At 38.1% G+C, this 19,842-nt stretch overlaps 1 protein-coding gene across 1 annotated transcript in view; it reads left to right on the forward strand.

Annotated features, from left to right (window-relative positions):
- The window catches only part of LOC11438238 (receptor-like protein EIX2), a 46,104-nt gene that overhangs the window by 337 nt on the left and 25,925 nt on the right, over positions 1-19,842 (forward strand). The window contains exon 2 of the mRNA XM_024778668.1: positions 11-1,978. Coding sequence (XP_024634436.1) covers positions 11-1,978 — 1,968 coding nt within the window. The remainder of the gene's footprint in view (positions 1-10; positions 1,979-19,842) is intronic.

A 19,842-nucleotide genomic window follows, 5' to 3' on the forward strand; every position in this document is an offset into this window, starting at 1 on the left:
TGAATACTAGTGGTCAAATTCCAAAATTTATTGGATCGTTCAGCAACTTACGATACCTTGATCTCTCAAACGGTGGTTATGAGGGAAAGATTCCTACTCAACTTGGGAATCTCTCACAATTGCAACACCTTAATCTCAGTCTTAATGATCTTGTTGGTACAATCCCTTTCCAACTCGGAAATCTTTCGTTATTGCAATCTCTGATGCTTGGTTACAATTCTGATCTTAGAATGACCAACCAAATTCAACGAAACTCTGAGTGGCTATCAAGTCTCTCTTCTTTGAAAAGACTTAGCTTGAGTTTTGTTCAAAATCTCAATGATTCTTCTCATCACACCCTGCAATTCCTAGGGAAGCTTAAAAGCCTTGAAGAGTTGTATCTTACTGAATGTAGCCTTTCTGATGCCAACATGTATCCTTTCTATGAATCCAATTTGAACTTTTCCACTTCTCTTACTGTCCTTCATCTTGGTTGGAATCAGTTAACATCATCGACGATATTCCACTGGGTGCTTAACTACAACTCTAATCTTCAAGAGCTTCAACTTCATGATAACTTGTTAAAAGGTACCATTCATCATGATTTTGGCAACAAAATGCATTCACTTGTGAATTTCTATCTCTCTGGTAACAATCTAGAAGGCAATATCCCAAAATCCATTGGGAATATATGCACCTTGGAGAGATTTGAAGCTTTTGATAACCACTTGAGCGGAGAAATTTCAGGTTCTATCATCCATAATAACTACTCTCATTGCATCGGAAATGTATCCTCGCTACAGGAGCTATCCTTATCGTATAATCAAATTTCGGGCATGTTACCTGACCTTTCAGTCCTATCATCTTTGAGGGAATTGATACTTGATGGAAATAAATTAATTGGAGAAATACCCACGAGCATCGGGTCGCTTACAGAGTTAGAGGTTTTGAGCCTGCGCAGAAACTCTTTTGAAGGCACCCTCTCTGAATCCCATTTCACTAACCTCTCATCCTTGAGAGTGTTGTATCTTTATGACAATAAACTAATTGGAGAAATACCCACGAGCATCGGATCACTTACGAAGTTGGAGAATTTGATCCTAAGCAGAAACTCTTTTGATGGTGTCGTCTCTGAATCTCATTTCACAAACCTCTCAAAATTGAAAGAACTACAGTTGTCTGATAACTTATTGTTTGTGAAGGTTAGTACTAATTGGGTTCCTCCTTTTCAATTACAATTATTGTTTCTATCATTATGCAATATCAATGCTACATTTCCTAATTGGATCCTCACCCAAAAGGACTTATTGGAGCTCGACATTTCAAAAAACAATATCACCGGCAACATTTCCAATTTGAAACTCGATTATACCTACAATCCTGAAATAGATTTGAGTTCAAACAAACTTGAAGGTTCCATTCCCTCACTTTTATTGCAAGCAGTAGCATTGCATCTCTCCAATAATAAATTTTCAGATATAGTTTCCTTACTATGCAGCAAAATTAGACCTAACTATTTGGGACTTTTGGATGTATCAAACAATGAATTAAAGGGTGAGTTGCCCGATTGTTGGAATAATTTAACCTCATTATACTATCTTGACCTTAGTAATAACAAGTTGTCGGGAAAGATTCCATTCTCAATGGGTAACGTTCCAAATATCGAAGCTTTAATTTTAAGAAGTAATAGTTTGAGTGGACAACTTCCTTCCTCCTTGAAAAATTGCTCAAAAAAGTTGACTTTGTTGGAAATTGGAGAAAATAAGTTTCATGGTCCATTACCTTCATGGATTGGAGACAACTTACATCAATTAGTAATCTTAAGCATTCGAGTCAATAACTTCAATGGAAGTATACCTTCAAATCTTTGTTATTTGAGAAAACTTCATGTCTTGGATCTGTCGCTAAATAACTTATCAGGAGGGATTCCACCATGTGTAAATTTTCTTACTTCATTAGCTGATGACCCCATGAACTCAACTTCATCAACGGGTCATTGGTATATACGCACTGTTATACCCTGTTTTTGGACCTAAAAATACTGGGCCCAATTTCATTTCAAACTTTGTCAAATATCAAATTTCAACTGCACAGTTCAAATTGTCTCTGCCTCGCAGTATTTTCAATCACAATTTTACCTATGTTTTTCTTGCATAAAACCTTTCGAAATGTCTTTACTTGTCTTGTAAGTCATTCAAAAGTGTCTCTGAATCATTACATTGCTTTTTCTACAGTTTATTTCAAAATTTGCAAAAAGTCGTACAAAAGGGTATTTTGGTCATTTCCTGCAGTGGAACCCACTTTAGTCCCTGTGTTTGTCTCTGAGTCTTTTCAACTTGTCTGTACAAATCATTGTTGAATCTCTTTTTAAAATCATTTCAAAACTGCATCTGAATCAGGTTGTGTCATTTTAGTCCCTATGGGCATTTTGGTCTTTTCCTGTCATTTTTGTCCAATTTACCAATTTTAGTCCAATTTTATTTTAATTGCATTTTAGTCCCTGAACGATTTCTAAAATTGCATTTTTTGTACTCAAACAGATTCTAAAATTGCATTTTTGTCCAATACTTTTTTTAATTGCATTTTTTTAGTCTTTTTTAAATTGCAGATTAGTCCTCATATTAACTTTTTTGCAGATTAGTCCTTAAGTCCAAAACAGTCCAGGTGTCAATTTTCCATTGGGTCTCCAATACACATGGCAGGCTATAAATAGTAAATGTGTCAGATCCATCAAAGGAATCAGTCAGAAAAATCAGAATCAATCACAATCACTCTCAAACAGAATCTTTTTCTCTCTCTCATCCATAACAGAATCAAAACAGAAAAAACTCAGAAAAAAGAGGAAGAACACCAAGAACACCTCATCACCAAAATCAACAAATCCGAACCGGATTCACTCAAAACCACCGCGAATCATCACATCAACACCAAAACGTACCGGATTTTTGAGCAAAAACAACCACAAACGGAGTTGAAACGTGCGCGCACGGAGGGGGAAAAAGGGAGATTCGAAGTTTTCCGAAGATTTTTCTCCGTTCTACGACAGAGGTAACGCGTTTCTCCTTCCTTTCTAAGCCATTTCCGCGCATTTCTTGCTTGAAATTGCATGTGAAAAAGTTTGTTACGGATAAAGATTTGTAGATCTAGGCTTTTGTGTTCGGATTTTGAGAATTTTGAGGCCGGATTCGGACTCTACAGAGAAAAGGATATCTAGATCCGTAGTTTTTTTTGCGAAAAGTGTGAAAAAGATTTTCAAGGCAAAAGCGTAGATCTAGTCCGAATCGCTCCGTTCTCGCTAAAACTAACGCCGAATTTGTATAGAGGAGGTGGTGACGGAACTTTTGATGTAAAAATTTCGAAAAAGAAAAAACGCTCCGACGCGGCGGCGCTACGGCCGGCCACCGCGCCGGAGCAACTCCGGCCACCACCACCACTTAGCACTCGCCGGCGGCGAGTTTCTAGAGAGAAGGGAGAGCATTTTGTGATTTTGAGTTTTAGAGAGAGAAGAGAAGAGGTTTATGTGTTTTTTTGTGTGAAAATTCCTTTATATACTCCCTTCGTTCCCACGCGCGCGCGTGCATGTTTCTGTGGTGTTCCCTCGTATTGTGAACCATCAGATCTGGATCGTTCCAAGATCTGATGGCTGCTGTGTGTTTGATTTTGAATCCTGTGTGATCTTCTGTGTGAAATATGGTATATCTTCTGTTTGAACCGTTAGATCGTTGATCTAACGGTCATTGTGCTTCCTGCAATTTTACACTATCTTTTGTGCTTTTTTTTGGACCCTTGGATCTTTGATCCAGTGGCTGTGATGTGATCTTGGGAGTTAGATCTGGACCTCTGGATTCATCCAGCGGTCCAGATTAAATCCTGCTGAGCCTCTTTTTAATTGCCTTTTAATTGTGTTTTAAATACTTTTTTTTACAATTTCTTGGTGTTCTATGCTTCTAAAAAATTTCTAAAAATATTTCCCTATCATTTTAATTTTTCCTCTAAGTGTTAGAATTTATTTGCTTATTTTTGCATTTATTTTCTTTAACTTTGTTCTTTTAATTCTTGCTCATTAAATTCCATATATGTTCTTGATGCATTTTTTACATATTATGATATTTTTGCATGTGAAATAATGTGTGAAAATATCTCTAGGAATATGATATAATGCTTTGCTTGTTTGTACTCTTATGATCCTCACATGCTAGCTTAAATTCAAACCTTTCAAAAAATGGCTATAATGAGGGAATTATAGGTCATATGCATGTATGAGTGTTATACCTAAATTCTAGGTGTATTTTTACTACTTTGTTTCATTGCATTATTTTCTTTCTCTTGTGCTATTCAATTCAACATTGCTTGCATTATTTTTACTACTTTGTTTCGTTGCATTATTTTCTTTCTCTTGTGCTATTCAATTCTATATTGCTTGCATTTTTTTATTATCATTTTGTACTTGTGTTACTAACTCTTATGCTTCATATTTCACTCATTCCATAAGCACCTAATCTTTGTACCCTCATTGCTCCTAGTTTAGGTTTTCTTTTTGTATTCATTTCTATGCCATTTGGTTTGTAATAAATTTAGTTAGTTTAGTTTAGTTTACATTCTTGCAAGACCATAGAATGTATCTAGGACTCAATGTAAAGGACTATGGACACTATAAGTGATGTACACCGACACAAGCACCGACACATGCACACACCCCACATGGATATTCTAGATGCATGATTAGGGAATGTATGTTTAGATGTATGCTTAGGTTTTATAATGCTTAGACAAAAAATCATTTTTTCCAAAAATGTGAATAATCTCACTTGAAAACCTTTTTCCAAAAAAGTAGGAGTCAAAACTCCTCATTTTCCTTTTATTTTCTTAAGTAAAAATCTTAATGAATTTTAATCATACTTAGACTTCATTTTGCAAAATAACTAACTCCACCTCACTTTTTTTTTCCAAATCTCATGCCCTTGAGGCCTCTCATCTCTATTCTTCAAAATCTCTTTTTCAAACTTAAAATCAACCAACAAAAACAAAAACGATTTTTGAGAATGAACTACGATCGGTTTTGATCCCTTAAAAGGGTACGTAGGCAATGAGTCAAAACTCCTCCAAGCCGAAATAAAAATCAAATTCTACTCCTTCTCACCCCCGTTCTTAATTAATCACACCTTCTTTTTTTACAAATAAGCAATAAAACTAAAGCATAGAAATAAACTTAGGAAAGCGGTTCTTATGGAATACCATAATCGCTCCGGGTGCCTAACACCTTCCCGTAGCGAAAACGACCCCCGAATTCGGAAACTCAAGGGTTTTTCTCCTTTTACCCTTCCCAAGAAAAAAGAGAGATATCAACGGTCAAAAGGTTCAAGTCCAATTAATGGCTTGGCACCCAAAAACCATGATAACAGAAATGGCGACTTCACTGGGGAGTTTCTTAAGCGGGTCACGACTAGTTTTCCATAGTTTATGTTTATGCTTTGTTTTATTGCTTACATATTTGAATACTTGTTTATTTTTCATTTGACGTGTGGGGTGAGAATATCAAAAGTCCTATACCCGGACTGAGTGAACTTATGTTTAGGTAGAGATATAATCGACAATTCGATCCGGGGGTTGCCTCGTGTATTGGATTATGCGACCAATCTCACATAGCTGAGGCATTTTGGAGGCGATGTTGTCGGCGTGTGTTGTCATGCTTAGGCACTTTACTTCCAATTGTTCGACGACGCTATGGACCGTAGTTACCAAGCCCATCCTTGGCCTTTTTTTTAGGACGTAGTGCGGTGGCTAAACCGAGTGTTGTCTCGAGTTTTAGTCGTCACGCGATACTACACTCAAACTAGACCTTCTTGCGAATAATCATGGAACGGACGTTGTCCTGTGCTACCATGATATACGTAAGAGAGGTTGCAGTTTGGGAACTTTTATTAGAACCTTGGTTACTATTATCCTAAACTTTAGTTTACCGGGCACCGTGTCCGCCCATTGCTCCTCGACTTTAATCTCAACCCTCCATGTTTTCTTTGTAATTGAAAAAAAAAAAAAAAAACAATCATGCATACATGCATTCATGCATAAAATTTTTCTCATGCATTCATCGAAGGACTAAGCAAAATTTTTTTACAAAGTTTCCAATTTGTCTGAAAAACCCTTCGATGACAAAAAGAGTCATTTTTGCATCTGCATTTGTACATATCATGCATCATATGCATCATTCATCGGTCACAAAAAGCTCCCAAGCACTCATTGCCTCCTGGTTCTTCTGCCACAGTTTGAAAGGTGGCTCGTGCTCGAAAAGTCTACGAACCTGACAAAATCCATCTGATTAGACTCTACAGAAAGAAGAATTCGGTAGCCATGGAAGAAGAAAATGCTCAGCTCCGTACCGAGTTAGCTTCTCTGAGGGAAGAATTGGCTAAGGCCAATAATACCATGATCATGCCAATTGCCCAAAATGCCGCCATAATCCTTGGGGTTGCTACGTTGTTCGAAATGACATCCAGAGTCTGATGAATGACAATTATCTGACTGTCAATGACATCCAAGAAGGACAGGCTGCTGGCTGGGGCAAGTTAATACAACTCCGCGAGAATAAGCACAAAGAGGGTCTCGGATATTCCCCAACTTCAGGAGTCTCCACAGGAACCTTCTACAGTGCTGAGTTTGTCAATGCAATTACCGAAGAGGCGATTGGATTTGGTCCTAGGCCTATGTTTGTTATACCAGGAGGCATTGCGAGAAATTGGGATGCCATCAATATTCATTCAATCATGCATGTTTCCGAATAATTTGTCTTGTTGCTTAAGTGTTTTGTTTTTTAAAATAACCATCCTCTCGCTCTGCCCGAAGCGAAAGTGATATTTCTGGAAGGGCGTGTTTGTTTCGGCATCGCCGTTATTAATAACAATTGTCGTTTCTTTCACGACTTTTATTTTTTTTCAGTGTTTTTTTCTTGGAAATAATGGTAATACCAGAAAAAACCAAAACATCTGTATTTTCTTATTAATTTCAAAAACCTGCATGAAAAAAAAAAAAACTCTTTCTAAAATCATCCAATCATTATATGCAGGTTGAACCATAATAAACCCATTGAACATAGTAATCCTATGCCTCTTCCAAACTTTGAATTCCCGGTATATGAAGCTGAAGATGAAGAAAGTGACATACCATATGAGATCACTCGGTTACTTGAGCAAGAAAAGAAAGCCATTCAGCCTCACCAAGAAGAGATTGAGCTTATCAACATAGGTACCGAGGAAAACAAGCGAGAAATCAAGATCGGTGCTGCTCTAGAGGAAGGGGTTAAAAAGAAGATCATCCAGCTCCTCCGGGAATATCCGGACATTTTCGCATGGTCGTATGAAGATATGCCAGGTCTAGACCCTAAAATTGTGGAACATCGGATTCCCACGAAGCCTGAATGTCCTCCCGTCAGACAGAAATTGAGAAGGACTCATCCAGATATGGCTCTCAAGATTAAGAGCGAGGTTCAAAAACAGATTGATGCAGGTTTCCTCATGACAGTTGAGTATCCTGAATGGGTTGCCAATATTGTACCTGTGCCAAAGAAGGATGGTAAAGTCCGGATGTGTGTTGACTTCAGAGACTTGAACAAAGCCAGTCCAAAAGACAACTTTCCATTACCTCATATTGATGTGCTTGTTGATAATACTGCTCAGTCTAAGGTGTTTTCCTTCATGGACGGTTTCTCCGGTTACAATCAAATCAAAATGTCTCCTGAAGATAGGGAAAAGACATCTTTTATCACCCCATGGGGGACTTTCTGCTATAAAGTGATGCCATTCGGCCTAATTAATGCTGGTGCTACCTACCAAAGGGGAATGACTACTCTGTTTCATGACATGATTCACAAAGAAGTCGAAGTATATGTGGACGATATGATTGTAAAGTCAACAGATGAGGAACAACATGTTGAATATTTGACAAAGATGTTTGAAAGGTTAAGAAAATACAAGCTTCGATTGAATCCCAACAAATGTACATTCGGCGTCAGATCCGGGAAGTTATTAGGCTTCATTGTCAGCCAAAAAGGCATTGAAGTCGATCCTGATAAAGTCCGGGCCATCCGAGAAATGCCAGCTCCGCAGACCGAGAAGCAAGTCAGAGGTTTCCTCGGACGTTTGAATTACATCTCCCGATTCATATCTCACATGACCGCAACCTGCGGGCCGATCTTCAAGCTACTCAGAAAGAATCAGCCTATTGTATGGAATGATGAATGCCAAGAAGCTTTTGATAGCATCAAGAATTACCTGCTAGAACCACCTATCCTCGTCCCACCCGTGGAAGGAAGGCCTTTGATTATGTATTTGTCAGTGTTTGATGAATCCATGGGATGCGTGCTTGGTCAACAAGATGAGACTGGAAAGAAAGAACATGCTATCTACTATCTGAGCAAGAAGTTCACCGACTGTGAAACTCGGTATACAATGCTTGAGAAGACTTGTTGTGCTCTAGCTTGGGCTGCCAAACGCCTGCGTCATTATTTGGTGAATCATACAACTTGGTTGATATCCAGGATGGATCCGATAAAGTATATCTTTGAGAAAGCTGCTGTTACTGGAAAGATTGCACGCTGGCAAATGCTCTTATCTGAATATGATATTGTGTTCAAAACTCAAAAGGCAATCAAAGGTAGCATTCTTGCCGATCATCTTGCTTACCAACCTCTTGATGATTACCAACCAATTGAGTTCGATTTCCCCGATGAAGAGATCATGTATTTGAAATCAAAAGACTGCGAAGAACCGTTGATTGGTGAAGGTCCAGATCCCAATAGCAAATGGGGTTTAGTCTTTGATGGTGCTGTCAATGCTTATGGTAAAGGAATTGGAGCAGTCATTGTATCCCCGCAAGGGCATCACATCCCTTTTACCGCCCGGATTCTGTTCGAATGTACAAACAATATGGCTGAGTATGAAGCATGTATCTTTGGGATCGAGGAAGCAATTGACATGAGAATCAAACACCTCGACATCTATGGAGATTCTGCGCTCGTTATCAATCAGATAAAGGGAGAGTGGGAGACCCACCATGCTAAGTTGATTCCTTATCGTGATTATGCGAGACGTTTGCTGACATATTTTACAAAAGTTGAGCTACACCATATCCCTCGTGATGAGAACCAAATGGCTGATGCTCTTGCTACTCTATCCTCCATGTTTCGAGTAAACCATTGGAATGATGTGCCAATAATCAAAGTGCAACGCCTTGAAAGACCTTCACATGTGTTTGCTATTGGGGATGTGATCGATCAGACTGGTGAAAATGTGGTTGACAATAAACCCTGGTATTACGACATCAAACAGTTCTTGCTAAGCCGTGAGTATCCACCAGGTGCTTCCAAACAAGACAAGAAGACCCTGAGAAGATTGGCCAGTAGATTCCTGTTAGATGGAGATATTCTGTACAAAAGAAACCATGACATGGTATTGTTAAGATGTGTTGATGAACATGAAGCAGATCAGTTAATGCATGATGTGCATGACGGTACCTTCGGAACCCATGCTACAGGGCATACTATGTCAAGAAAGTTGTTACGGGCAGGTTACTACTGGATGACCATGGAGCATGATTGCTACCAGCACGCCAGAAAATGCCACAAATGTCAAATTTATGCTGACAAGATCCATGTGCCTCCGCACGCTCTCAATGTTATGACATCCCCATGGCCGTTTTCAATGTGGGGCATAGACATGATTGGAAGAATTGAACTGAAGGCTTCAAATGGTCATCGTTTCATCTTAGTGGCGATTGACTACTTCACCAAGTGGGTTGAAGCAGCATCTTATACCAATGTGACCAAGCAAGTGGTAGCCAAGTTCATCAGGAACAACATCATCTGTCGATATGGTGTTCCCAGCAAGATTATTACTGACAATGGTACTAACCTGAACAACAATGTGGTGCAAGCTCTTTGTGAAGAATTCAAGATTGAGCATCATAACTCTTCTCCTTATAGACCTCAGATGAATGGCGCTGTTGAGGCAGCCAATAAGAATATCAAGAAGATTGTCCAGAAGAGGGTGACCACCTACAAGGATTGGCATGAGATGTTACCCTATGCTTTGCATGGCTACCGTACTACAGTGCGCAGTTCAACCGGGGCAACCCCTTTCTCTCTTGTATATGGTATGGAAGCAGTTCTTCCTTTGGAAGTGGAGATCCCACCTCTCCGTGTGATCATGGAAGCAAAGTTATCTGAGGCTGAATGGTGCCAAAGCCGGTATGATCAGTTGAATTTGGTTGAGGAAAAACGTATGGATGCCATGGCTCGTGGACAGTCATATCAAGCAAGAATGAAAACTGCTTTTGACAAGAAAGTCCATCCTCGAGAATTCAAGGAAGGTGAACTTGTATTGAAAAGAAGGATAAGCCAGCAACCCGACCCAAGGGGGAAGTGGACGCCTAACTATGAAGGTCCTTATGTTGTCAAGAAGGCCTTCTCCAGTGGTGCTTTGATTCTTACACACATGGATGGTGTTGAACTTCCAAATCCTGTGAATGCTGATATAGTCAAGAAATACTTCGCCTAGATATATGAAAAGAACAGCGTGGTAGGTCGAAAACCCGAAAGGGCGGCCTAGGCAAAAATACGCTTCCCGGTGGATCGAAAACCCGAAAGGGCGATCCAGGCAAAAATAAGGGACAAAAAAACAAATATGAAAAAGCTCGCTGAGATTGTACGCAACTCAGGCAAGAATGAGCGTCTCGATGAGCCGAAAACCCGAAAGGGCGGTTCATGCAAAAATGAGATTGAAACAAAAGGCAAGTAACTATATCTGGCAAATCACAATCCCCTTGGGGCATCCACAGCTGTTAGTGACTATCTCCATCAGAAGCTTCTGTACTTGCGAATTCAAAGTTTCCAGGAAATGTAGTGGTTACTGTGTTCAATGTACCACCAACCAATAAAATTACCATTTTCCAAGCTTTGTGAATCCGTGGAGTCATGCCTTTGGCTGACCACCACTCTTATACATCAATTTGAGCCTTTGCTTTTGTTTGGAAACTCTATTTTCCTTCTACTTTCAAAGCTATATACAAAACATTTTCTTTCTATTTTGATAATGACAATGCTTGAAACAAACATTTTGAAAATTGAAAACTCTTTGTCTATTTTGAAAAGCAAACCTGAGCAACAGGGTACATTCAAATGAAACATGCATGAGCGAGAGTATGTTGATGTCTATTTCAATATGTGTTACAAGCAGGCTCTTCCCCAGGATAGTCTGTGGTCAATGGCAAGAATGAAAAAAACAGAATGAAAATGCATGAAAATAAATGAGCTCGCTAAGTTGAAAACCCGAAAGGGCGACTTAGGCAAAAATGAGCACCCCGCTGGATTGACAACCCGAAAGGGCAATTCAGGCAAAAATGGGGCAATGAAAAGAATTTATTTCCCCGGTGGATTGAAAACCCGAAAGGGCGATCCAGGCAAAAATGGGATATGAAAAAATGAGAATATAACATGCAAAAAGCATTGACCACAGATGCGATATCTACAATATACCCAGCACTGAAATGCCCAGCAATAACGGCGTTATCCCCAGTCGGGTCTTCCAAGATTCTATCCCCAGCAAGTTGATTAGCTATCTACCCTCAGCCATGGTTCCGGTACGTCTCCCAACGGCGTTATCTCCAAAGAGGATTTCTATGATGTAGCACGAGCCACTACGTGCCCAATACTCTAATGTCTTGTCTTCCCCGTGAAGTCGTGTCTACAAGCTGTCAACCATCATGCATTTCAATCATTCATACATGCATGATCATGCATATTACATGTCTATACATCTGATAAAAATTGTTATACCATCCATACATGTTGCATTTCCAATATCAATGTCAGTGTCAAATTTCAGTTCAAATGTCAATGTCACATTCAATTTCCAATACAAATGTCAAATTCAATATCAATGTCAATCTCAATTCAATGTCAATATCAATTTCAATTCAATATCAATGTCAATTTCAATTCAATGTCAATGTCAATTTCAAATTCAATGTCAACGTCAATTTCAATTCAAGTATCAATGTCAATTTCAATTCAAATAGCAATGCCAATTTCAAGTCAATAATCAACACCCCTGTTACCTTGTGAGCCAGTGCAGTTTGGCCAGTTTCCACCTTTCAAACTAAGATGACGTCAAGTCAGTTTCAAATTCTTATTTCAATCTCCAGTGATTCCCATACATGTTCGGATAAGTGGCTAGTTCAGTCCAAGAACAGCTTGTCCCAGTCAACTTACTTCTACCTCTGTTATCCTGTGAGCCGGTGCAGTTTGGCCAATTTCTACCTTTCAAAATTGAATCAACATCAAGTCAGTTTCAATCTATATTTTGTCAAACAAACCCAATCCCCAGTCAATTTCTTTCTTTCTGGTCAAGTGGCAAGTTCGATCCAAAGAACAGCTTGTACCCATCAATTTCTTTCTTTCTGGTCAAGTTCGATCCAAAGAACAGCTTGTACCCATCAATTTCTTTCTTTCTGGTCAAGTGGCAAGTTCGATCCAAAGAACAGCTTGTGCCCATCAATTTGTTTCTGTATGGTCAAGCGGCAAGTTCGATTCAAAGAACAGCTTGTACCTTTGTTTCCGTGAGATCAAGTGGCCAGTTCAATCCAAGAACAGCTTGCATCTGTTTACCTTTCAATGTTATCGGTCGAGTCACCAGTTCGAATCCATAAGAACAACTCGTACCTGTCATTTTTTTTCTTTCTTTTTCCAGTCGAGTCACCAGTTCGAATCCATAAGAACAACTCGTACCTGTCATTTTTTTTCTTTTCCAAGTCGAGTGACCAGTTCGAATCCATAAGAACAACTCGCACTTTCCAATATCCCTAAATGAGTTACCAGTTCGAATCCATAAGAACAACTCATGTTTGTCCAGTAACCTCTATCCCCTGTGAAGTGACCAGTTCGAATCCATAAGAACAACTCGCAGTTGTCTGTTTGTTTCATTCCCGGTCAAGTGGCAAGTTCGATCCAAGAACAGCTTGTACCTGTCCAACTTGTTTCTAGTTTCCCGTTACTCTGCTATTCACTATCTTTGTCAATGTCTACCAATCCCGCAATGGATACGACATATTTTGTTAATTCCAATCCCCATGAGGTCTTGCATTCATAATCCAAATGATGCATGGCATGCATATTATTTGAAAATGGGTAGGCGTATTTTTACGTCCAAACACAGTGCAAATGCTAATATTTAAGTATCTTCGTCCTGTCAAGCCAAAGACTCCGTCTCTTGACTCTCCAGACAAAGAAACTTAAATAGGGGCAGCTGTTATACCCTGTTTTTGGACCTAAAAATACTGGGCCCAATTTCATTTCAAACTTTGTCAAATATCAAATTTCAACTGCACAGTTCAAATTGTCTCTGCCTCGCAGTATTTTCAATCACAATTTTACCTATGTTTTTCTTGCATAAAACCTTTCGAAATGTCTTTACTTGTCTTGTAAGTCATTCAAAAGTGTCTCTGAATCATTACATTGCTTTTTCTACAGTTTATTTCAAAATTTGCAAAAAGTCGTACAAAAGGGTGTTTTGGTCATTTCCTGCAGTGGAACCCACTTTAGTCCCTGTGTTTGTCTCTGAGTCTTTTCAACTTGTCTGTACAAATCATTGTTGAATCTCTTTTTAAAATCATTTCAAAACTGCATCTAAGTCAGGTTGTGTCATTTTAGTCCCTATGGGCATTTTGGTCTTTTCCTGTCATTTTTGTCCAATTTACCAATTTTAGTCCAATTTTATTTTAATTGCATTTTAGTCCCTGAACGATTTCTAAAATTGCATTTTTTGTACTCAAACAGATTCTAAAATTGCATTTTTGTCCAATACTTTTTTTAATTGCATTTTTTTAGTCTTTTTTAAATTGCAGATTAGTCCTCATATTAACTTTTTTGCAGATTAGTCCTTAAGTCCAAAACAGTCCAGGTGTCAATTTTCCATTGGGTCTCCAATACACATGGCAGGCTATAAATAGTAAATGTGTCAGATCCATCAAAGGAATCAGTCAGAAAAATCAGAATCAATCACAATCACTCTCAAACAGAATCTTTTTCTCTCTCTCATCCATAACAGAATCAAAACAGAAAAAACTCAGAAAAAAGAGGAAGAACACCAAGAACACCTCATCACCAAAATCAACAAATCCGAACCGGATTCACTCAAAACCACCGCGAATCATCACATCAACACCAAAACGTACCGGATTTTTGAGCAAAAACAACCACAAACGGAGTTGAAACGTGCGCGCACGGAGGGGGAAAAAGGGAGATTCGAAGTTTTCCGAAGATTTTTCTCCGTTCTACGACAGAGGTAACGCGTTTCTCCTTCCTTTCTAAGCCATTTCCGCGCATTTCTTGCTTGAAATTGCATGTGAAAAAGTTTGTTACGGATAAAGATTTGTAGATCTAGGCTTTTGTGTTCGGATTTTGAGAATTTTGAGGCCGGATTCGGACTCTACAGAGAAAAGGATATCTAGATCCGTAGTTTTTTTTGCGAAAAGTGTGAAAAAGATTTTCAAGGTAAAAGCGTAGATCTAGTCCGAATCGCTCCGTTCTCGCTAAAACTAACGCCGGATTTGTATAGAGGAGGTGGTGACGGAACTTTTGATGTAAAAATTTCGAAAAAGAAAAAACGCTCCGACGCGGCGGCGCTACGGCCGGCCACCGCGCCGGAGCAACTCCGGCCACCACCACCACTTAGCACTCGCCGGCGGCGAGTTTCTAGAGAGAAGGGAGAGCATTTTGTGATTTTGAGTTTTAGAGAGAGAAGAGAAGAGGTTTATGTGTTTTTTTGTGTGAAAATTCCTTTATATACTCCCTTCGTTCCCACGCGCGCGCGTGCATGTTTCTGTGGTGTTCCCTCGTATTGTGAACCATCAGATCTGGATCGTTCCAAGATCTGATGGCTGCTGTGTGTTTGATTTTGAATCCTGTGTGATCTTCTGTGTGAAATATGGTATATCTTCTGTTTGAACCGTTAGATCGTTGATCTAACGGTCATTGTGCTTCCTGCAATTTTACACTATCTTTTGTGCTTTTTTTTGGACCCTTGGATCTTTGATCCAGTGGCTGTGATGTGATCTTGGGAGTTAGATCTGGACCTCTGGATTCATCCAGCGGTCCAGATTAAATCCTGCTGAGCCTCTTTTTAATTGCCTTTTAATTGTGTTTTAAATACTGTTTTTTACAATTTCTTGGTGTTCTATGCTTCTAAAAAATTTCTAAAAATATTTCCCTATCATTTTAATTTTTCCTCTAAGTGTTAGAATTTATTTGCTTATTTTTGCATTTATTTTCTTTAACTTTGTTCTTTTAATTCTTGCTCATTAAATTCCATATATGTTCTTGATGCATTTTTTACATATTATGATATTTTTGCATGTGAAATAATGTGTGAAAATATCTCTAGGAATATGATATAATGCTTTGCTTGTTTGTACTCTTATGATCCTCACATGCTAGCTTAAATTCAAACCTTTCAAAAAATGGCTATAATGAGGGAATTATAGGTCATATGCATGTATGAGTGTTATACCTAAATTCTAGGTGTATTTTTACTACTTTGTTTCATTGCATTATTTTCTTTCTCTTGTGCTATTCAATTCAACATTGCTTGCATTATTTTTACTACTTTGTTTCGTTGCATTATTTTCTTTCTCTTGTGCTATTCAATTCTATATTGCTTGCATTTTTTTATTATCATTTTGTACTTGTGTTACTAACTCTTATGCTTCATATTTCACTCATTCCATAAGCACCTAATCTTTGTACCCTCATTGCTCCTAGTTTAGGTTTTCTTTTTGTATTCATTTCTATGCCATTTGGTTTGTAATAAATTTAGTTAGTTTAGTTTAGTTTACATTCTTGCAAGACCATAGAATGTATCTAGGACTCAATGTAAAGGACTATGGACACTATAAGTGATGTACACCGACACAAGCACCGACACATGCACACACCCCACATGGATATTCTAGATGCATGATTAGGGAATGTATGTTTAGATGTATGCTTAGGTTTTATAATGCTTAGACAAAAAATCATTTTTTCCAAAAATGTGAATAATCTCACTTGAAAACCTTTTTCCAAAAAAGTAGGAGTCAAAACTCCTCATTTTCCTTTTATTTTCTTAAGTAAAAATCTTAATGAATTTTAATCATACTTAGACTTCATTTTGCAAAATAACTAACTCCACCTCACTTTTTTTTTCCAAATCTCATGCCCTTGAGGCCTCTCATCTCTATTCTTCAAAATCTCTTTTTCAAACTTAAAATCAACCAACAAAAACAAAAACGATTTTTGAGAATGAACTACGATCGGTTTTGATCCCTTAAAAGGGTACGTAGGCAATGAGTCAAAACTCCTCCAAGCCGAAATAAAAATCAAATTCTACTCCTTCTCACCCCCGTTCTTAATTAATCACACCTTCTTTTTTTACAAATAAGCAATAAAACTAAAGCATAGAAATAAACTTAGGAAAGCGGTTCTTATGGAATACCATAATCGCTCCGGGTGCCTAACACCTTCCCGTAGCGAAAACGACCCCCGAATTCGGAAACTCAAGGGTTTTTCTCCTTTTACCCTTCCCAAGAAAAAAGAGAGATATCAACGGTCAAAAGGTTCAAGTCCAATTAATGGCTTGGCACCCAAAAACCATGATAACAGAAATGGCGACTTCACTGGGGAGTTTCTTAAGCGGGTCACGACTAGTTTTCCATAGTTTATGTTTATGCTTTGTTTTATTGCTTACATATTTGAATACTTGTTTATTTTTCATTTGACGTGTGGGGTGAGAATATCAAAAGTCCTATACCCGGACTGAGTGAACTTATGTTTAGGTAGAGATATAATCGACAATTCGATCCGGGGGTTGCCTCGTGTATTGGATTATGCGACCAATCTCACATAGCTGAGGCATTTTGGAGGCGATGTTCTTTTACGGTTTAACTGAGTCACAAATATTTTTGATCTTGCATATACATGTTTTGCTACTACCACTGTTGATATACATCATATATGTATAGCTAATGCATTTCTACTATTTGTATTGCTTTGCTCATCGATTTTGGATATATCAGCTATAATACACCATATCAATCTCATAACATCACCTTTGTTTGCACAGTTAAGTTAATCTATGTATTTCACTTGTCCTGATTAATGATTAGGTGCTTGATTTATCTTATATCATGACCATTTATTTGCTGCCCCCATATGCAATTTATTCCCTGGAAATGGCAATGCTTTGATGTTGTTTCCAAGAACTAAAAGTAATTTTTGTTTTTGCAGGATCTCCTATTGGTACCGGACAAGATGAGTACATCTTTTGCTGTTTTAGAATAATGTAGTTTGGTTATCAGTGTGCCGTTTGGTTATGGGTAGGATGAATGCCTATTCTGGGTGTGTACGAAATAAAATGAATTACATTTTGTTAAAACTTTCTTGTAATAAAGTTTGATTGTGTTTTGGTAAGCTTTCATGTTTGGTAGTTTTGGTATGAAAATGTAATCTTTTATATGCTATCTGGCTTTTTGTCAATAGAAAACTAGTTCATTTCATCATAAATCAAAGAGTCAATACAAGACGGAATGTCATGAATAAGAGAGCTGACATTGTATATGACCGACCACCTTTGCAAGGATATGAGCAACCATATTAACATCTCTCTCAGAAAACTCGACATAGTAGTCGTTACAAAAGAAGATTAAATAGCCCTACAGCTAGCTATGATGGATTCTAGTTCCGTGTTATCTTGCATTGATGAATTAAAGGAATACACCACACCTTTTGCATCCAATGTGAAAACGATTTGCATAAACTCCGTATTCCACATCCACTCATATGCTGATAATAAACGCAAAGTTTCGCCATTATTCACTTCCAACATTGGTTGGAACCACGAAGTTTTGGCTTAGATAAACATGCCAAGTCCATATCTCAAACCAATGCCATTCCCGTCTCTTTTATTTGACTCCGAAAACGAAGCATCATTGCTGCTTTTTATGAAGTTATGAGGAGGACGATGCCACGGTGGACTGTCATGGGTATGGTGCTGTTTTGAGGCAGCCTGCATTCGCTTAGCAAATAATTCCCTCTGTAAATAATTTCTTTCGACCTCTTATTCTTATTCTCCTAAATGGTAAAGTTGCAACTCCTCCACCAACTCCAAATGGTGATTGAAAGCACACATTTTTCCTCTTTTGACAAACCGCCCAGCACGCCAAAACTTTTCTGGCCAATTTTCCCGCTCTGCATCTGAACTCGTGTAATTTGCGGCCACGAATTTAGATTGCACCAGGTCTGCCTGCTTTTATTGCAGAACATCAACACATGTTCCGCCCTCTCCAGATCAGCCATACAACATGGTCTGCGGGCAATTGGCGCCTACTTGAACACTTTTATCCCATAATCATACACGAGTTGGAAGACAATTTCGTTCTAATCGGAAAAAATAATTTCTTTACCTTGGGAGGCACCTGCATCTTCTACATCAGCTGCCAATCGCCCTCAAGTTGCCGATCTGCATTATTTATAATTTCACTAAGACAAAACCTGTGAGCTGACTGTTTCCATGTCTTTCCAGCCTCCAAATACGCTCGTCCGGCCCCACAAAGAGGAAAAGGGGTACAGCTGAACTGCTGAAGCACATCTAATTTCCACTTTTTTATCCATTCGGCAGCAAATCATGGACGGTAAATTGCTGATTCGGTACAATGTGCATCAATGGTTGTGACACGCTCTTGTTTACTAACCAATTGTCATGAAATACCCGGACGTTCTCCCCACTACCAACCTTCCATTTTTTACCAAACTTCACAATTGTAAGAGCTTATTGAATGCTCTTGTTTCGTAAGATAAGTTTAACAAAATTCTCTTCAAAACACATTAGTTCAAGTGATTTATGTTGGGTGTGGCCGTGTGGGTCACTGCTGCTGAGTGATATAGATATTATGAATAGAATTTTAGTCTTGGGATTTCTTTCTAGCTAATATATTTCTACAATTTTACAACCATTGTTGATATTCGTATAACTAAAATTTTAAGCTGAACCAGATTCTTGTGCCGCAAGCAACCAATCATTGAAGCAAACTCGGTTGCGAACGGATTGTATAATTGGTCAAAATCGTCTACTTTTTTGAATTTGGTTAAAATTAAAACTAAAGCATTTCTATAATTTGTATCTTATTTAATCTTGTTAAAAAAAATAAATCATCAAAGTTAAACTTGTCTACCATTATCATCCAAATTTTGGAATTATTGTTTAAGTAGAAGTCTTGGAAGAAGAACGCACCGGCAGCACATTATATGAATTTTAAATTATACCTTACAAGAATAATCAAATTATAAAAAATAAGCACCAAACAAATAAATTAATTAATTAATGTTGATTACACTCTTGATAATTAAGTAGCAGATGTAAATTAACATTGCATGACTACAAGCGTGAGGGATAATAGTTAACAGGGAAATAAGAAACTATAATTGGAGCTCCCTTTGATTTTTCCTTCCTCTTTGATTTCTCTTGACATGAATTTTCAGCATTATCAGAAACTTGAGAAGATGAGTTTGAAGAAGGACCAAAACAATTGAAGAATGATGAAATCAAAGCCATCAAAAAGTGATTTAATTTGCACTATGTAGCTAAAGGGGCAATGAAATGAAGATTTAGGTGTGACTTAAAATTGCAGTGTGCAAAGCTTAAATGATTTAATTAGTTGTAATATTGGCTTGAATTCAGCTTATTGATATGATGATCTATTTATAATGTCATCATATTCATATGATATCAAAAAAGGTTAGGAAGGTACTATGTTAGTTCATCTGTCATCATATATATTGAG

The sequence above is a fragment of the Medicago truncatula genome, chromosome 3 (genome assembly GCF_003473485.1).
Source record: "Medicago truncatula cultivar Jemalong A17 chromosome 3, MtrunA17r5.0-ANR, whole genome shotgun sequence".
NCBI classification, from domain to species: domain Eukaryota; kingdom Viridiplantae; phylum Streptophyta; class Magnoliopsida; order Fabales; family Fabaceae; genus Medicago; species Medicago truncatula.